The 4,451-nt window shown below is 31.7% G+C and overlaps 1 protein-coding gene across 1 annotated transcript in view; it reads right to left on the reverse strand.

Annotated features, from left to right (window-relative positions):
- Positions 1-1,821: 1,821 nt before the first annotated feature.
- The window catches only part of LOC118741609 (arrestin domain-containing protein 5), a 33,244-nt gene continuing 30,614 nt past the window's right edge, over positions 1,822-4,451 (reverse strand). Inside the window, exon 5 of the mRNA XM_036473610.1 lies at positions 1,822-2,182. Coding sequence (XP_036329503.1) covers positions 1,911-2,182 — 272 coding nt within the window. The 3' untranslated portion in view covers positions 1,822-1,910. The remainder of the gene's footprint in view (positions 2,183-4,451) is intronic.

The following is a 4,451-nucleotide window of genomic DNA, read 5'->3' on the forward strand; positions in this document are numbered from 1 at the left end:
TTGATACGGAAGTGTACAGGGTAATGAGAAGGCGCATTATGGCAAAGAGATTTTTGATTACTAACGAGGAGGTCTTAGCATTATTGCGTTTGTCTTTTAGCAACAAGTTCTTCGAAAATTAAAGTATATTATAAGAAATAATTATTTTACTTTATAAAAAAATTAAAGGAACATTTTATGTAAAAAATACAAAATTAATAAAAAAAAAAATTTCATACAAAAAAGAAATAAATAAAATAGGCTCCTAAAAAATAAACGAAATTAAAAAAATATAAAAGTGTATTTAAATTTATAATATATGAACGTATGTAAAATCATAAATCCGTGAATGAAAAGAAAATTAAATAAATAATAATAATAAATGAAAAGCTAATAAAGTTCTTAAAAATAAATGGAATAAATAAAATGTCTTATTAAAATACATATGATAATCTAAAAATTAAAAGAAGCTTAAATAAAAAAAAAGAAATAAATAAAATTTAAAAACGACGATAAATAAAACAGGTTTATAAAAATTGAGCAAAATTAAAAAATATGTATTTTTATAAAACCTAAAATGGAAACAAATAAAGAAAATATTAAAAAAATAAATAAAATAAGGTTCTACAAATTAAAAACTATTCATTAAAAAAATAGTCTTAATGTTTGAAAAATAATTGAATGAATTGAAAAATAATAAAAATAGCTTTATAAAAACTAAATGAAATTAAAAATATTTTGTTTTTTTGAAATAAGTTAAATGGTTTGGTGGGTCCGAGCTACCTCAGCCGTTGAAATACAAATGAATAGATATTAAAATATATAAATACAGGCTCCCTGTAACGCGTAGGACGGCTGAACCAACTCAGCAAAGAATTTAGAGGCATTTGGCCCAATTAAAATAAAAAATATGTAGAATTAGTTCCTAAAAATTTTATGAAATTTAAACTATATACATATACATATATTTTTTTTAACTGTACATTCCAAAAATTATAAAAAAGTTAAATTAAAAAAGAAATATAAAACAGTATCCTTAAAATCAAATGATATGATTTCTAAAAAGTGAACTTATTTAAAAAAAAATAAAAATTCTTTTGAAAATAATAAAGTCTAAACACTAAAAGAAAAGAAAATAAAAAGAAAAAAAAACATCAAAAACAAGGAAGAAAAATATAGAGTTCTAAAAATTAAATAAAGTTAAACAAATCATGTATTTAACCTAAATTGCTTTCGTGAAATTGGCTGGTAAAGCCATAAAATTCAAAAACTAAATTAAAAGAAAAAAATATATCTATACATTTATAAAAATTAAATTAAATTAAAAAATTTGTATATTTTACTTTTTAAAACAGCAAAACTTTAAAAAATAAAAAAATAAAAAATAAAAGAATTAATTTTATGTAGTTTTCTTTTAATTTTTAATTTTTTTTAATTTTAATTTTTTTTTAATGTTAAGATTTTATTATTTCAAAAAGAAAATATGTATATTTTTTATTTCATTTAATTTTAGAAAACTTATTGCTAAAATACAAACAGAATAACGCCAAGATCTTATCGTTAAAATTTGACTCGGAGGTTTGCCATTGCCTGCCGAGGGACGACCGCTCTTAAGAAAAACCTTTTTTTTCTATATTTTTGCGATGTTGCTTTGACCAGGGTTTGAACCCAGGCATTGTGGAGTGGAAAGGCGCACTGCTTACCACTACACCACAGCGGCCGAGTTTGTAATTATTAGGTAAATATTTAAGTTTTAAAAGTGGTACCTACCCATTTGAGTACAGAAAAAATTTTGCTACAATCAGTTTAAGTTATAACATTTATATTAGTAATTAGTGGTAAAATATTTAATTAATTGATATGTATTGCACTTTGGCTTTTCTAGACTTTTTCTCATACGTAAGTAAATACGTACGAATTCGTTGCTAATTTCATATTTGTATCGGCGATTCCGTTGGCGGTCGCTCTTTTAGGAACTCCATTGGAGCAGCTTCGGGCGCCCGGCATCGCCTTCTGCGACGTTTTCGTTTTTGTGGCAAATTAGGTGGTGGACTCAAACCCATGCCGCCTAAAGCCAAATTTGCCTCGTCCACGTTGAAGACAGGATAACGGGGCGTAAATGGTGCATCCACACTGACTATGTTGGTATCATTGTCAGCTATATTGGTACTCATGAACATCGCCTCCTCATAGGTGGGTGGAGCTGAAAAATATATTGAAAAAGTAAAATAAAACATTTATTTGTAAAAAGTAAGTAAGTGCATTGTATATTGAATTATTGCGAAATTTGCATATTTATGTAAAATTTTCTTTAAAAAAATTACGGTAGCAACGGCTCTTTTCAAAATATATTCTAACGGAACCGAAAGGTAAAAATTATCACGTTTCATTTGGTAGACATTGCAATAAAAGCCAGAACAAGGAAAATTTTAAAAAGCCATTTCGGATCAAAAATGCATCGCTTCCTTGCTTAGAACAATTTTACTTTACCAACTTATGTCCTATCTTTTAAAAATTCTCACTCATGCAACGTTTTTTACGCTTTCACATCACTCCAAAGGTTTAGACAATGGTTCGCCGCAGGCTTCTTAAAAATCAAAAAAGGCTTAACATTTTCTAGTTATTTATCAACGTTTTTCGTCGATAGTTTTTACAGTTTTAGGAGCCTTGGAGGGGTCTTCTAACTTAACACGTAGCAAAACGTATACGGTACAAAGTAACTTACCGGTAAACCTTCTGCTTTGGAACTAAAACGTGACTTAACTTTTTTTTGTCTTTGGAGGACTTCGGCAGGACTTAGAATTGACCCGATACATTCCAGTTTATCGATAAGTTTCAATGATTTGATACATATCTATAATTCGATTAATTTCAAAAACACTAAAATTCGATAACTCAACAAAATTCGTTAACTAGACCAATTTCAATAACTATGAAATTCGAGGGCTCGATAAATTTCAATAACTCAAAAATGTTAATTCCTTGTACACCTTTATAAATTTTTAGTTTTAACAGCCCCTAATTTTTCGAAAGCTATCGAAAAATTTCGATTAATCGTTACACTCTGTTAACACGATAAAATTCGATAAGCAGTGATAACTCGATAAGCTTATATAACCTTGAAATTTCGATAAATCGATATAGTTAAAAACTCCATTAACCTCGATTCAATGAATCAGCCGATTTCAGTAGATCAATAATTATCGATAACTGTGTAAGTTGGAAGAACTCCATGCATTACGATAACACGACAAATTAATTGATAATTCAATAAATCTCGATAACTTCCTTTAACATGACAAATTTCGATAAACCCAGAAATTTTTAAAGCTCGATAACTATCCGTAAATTTTGACAACTCACTTTCTGTGTGTGATGAAAGATCTTGAAATGTTGGCCGATAGGAGGAAGGCCCGAAATTTTTTAGCAGAGAGTTAGGCGTCTTACGGAAGGTTTCAAGACCAGGGCGTACTCCTGTAAGAACAACAATGGCGACCTAGTTACCGACGTTCAGAACGTACTTAAATTATGGAGGGAACACTTTTCCACACTACTGAGTGGTAGCAGCACGGAAAGTTTTGAAGAAGAATAACCCGAGCCTCCAGCCGAGGATGACGGAGTCGATGTTCCTCCGTCTGACCATGACGAGGTACGAATAGCAATAACGCGGCTGAAAAACTTACAAAGCTGAGCTATTCAAGTACGGTGTTGAGGAGTTGATAAGGTGCATGCATCAACTCTTATGCAGAATATGGTCACATGAACGCATGCCCGACGACTGAAATTTAAGTGAGCTCTACCGTGGAATCAGCCTTCAAGTATAGGTTGCAAGGTCTTATCGAGTGTGAAAGTGAACTGATTGGGCCTTATCAGTGTGGCTTTAGGCCTGGGAAATCCACCATAGACCAGGTATTCACAATACGCCAAATTTTGGAAATGACCCGCGAGAAAAGAACCGACACTCACCTATTTGTCGACTTTAAAGCCGCTTTCGACAGCACTTAAATGAGTTGCCAAACTGATACGGCTGTGTAAAATGACATAGAGCAATACCACCAGCTCCGTTGGAATTGGGAAAGACCCCTCCGAGCCACCAAACGGGGCTTCATACAGGGCGATTCTCTTTCATGTGACTTATTTAATCTAATTTTTGAGAAGATAATAAGCGCTGCAGAACTGAACAGCTCAGGAACATTTTACGACAAGAGCGTGCAATTGCTGGCTAATGCCGATAATATCGATATCATCGGTAACAAAAACCGCGAAGTCTATTCTGCCTTTTCCAAGTTGGATAAGGAAGCAGAGCGAATGGGCCTGGTGGTAAACGAGGACAAGACGAAGTATCTCCTCTCATCATACAAACAGTCGGCGCATTCGCACCTTACCACCCAGGTCACGATTGACAGTTAGAATTTCCAGAAAGTGGAGAATTTCGTTTACTTGGGAACCAGCATTAACACCGATAATAATGT

Source organism: Rhagoletis pomonella, unplaced genomic scaffold (genome assembly GCF_013731165.1).
Source record: "Rhagoletis pomonella isolate Grant_MI unplaced genomic scaffold, Rhpom_1.0 Rhpom_scaffold_00001, whole genome shotgun sequence".
In the NCBI taxonomy this organism is placed as follows: Eukaryota; Metazoa; Arthropoda; class Insecta; order Diptera; family Tephritidae; genus Rhagoletis; species Rhagoletis pomonella.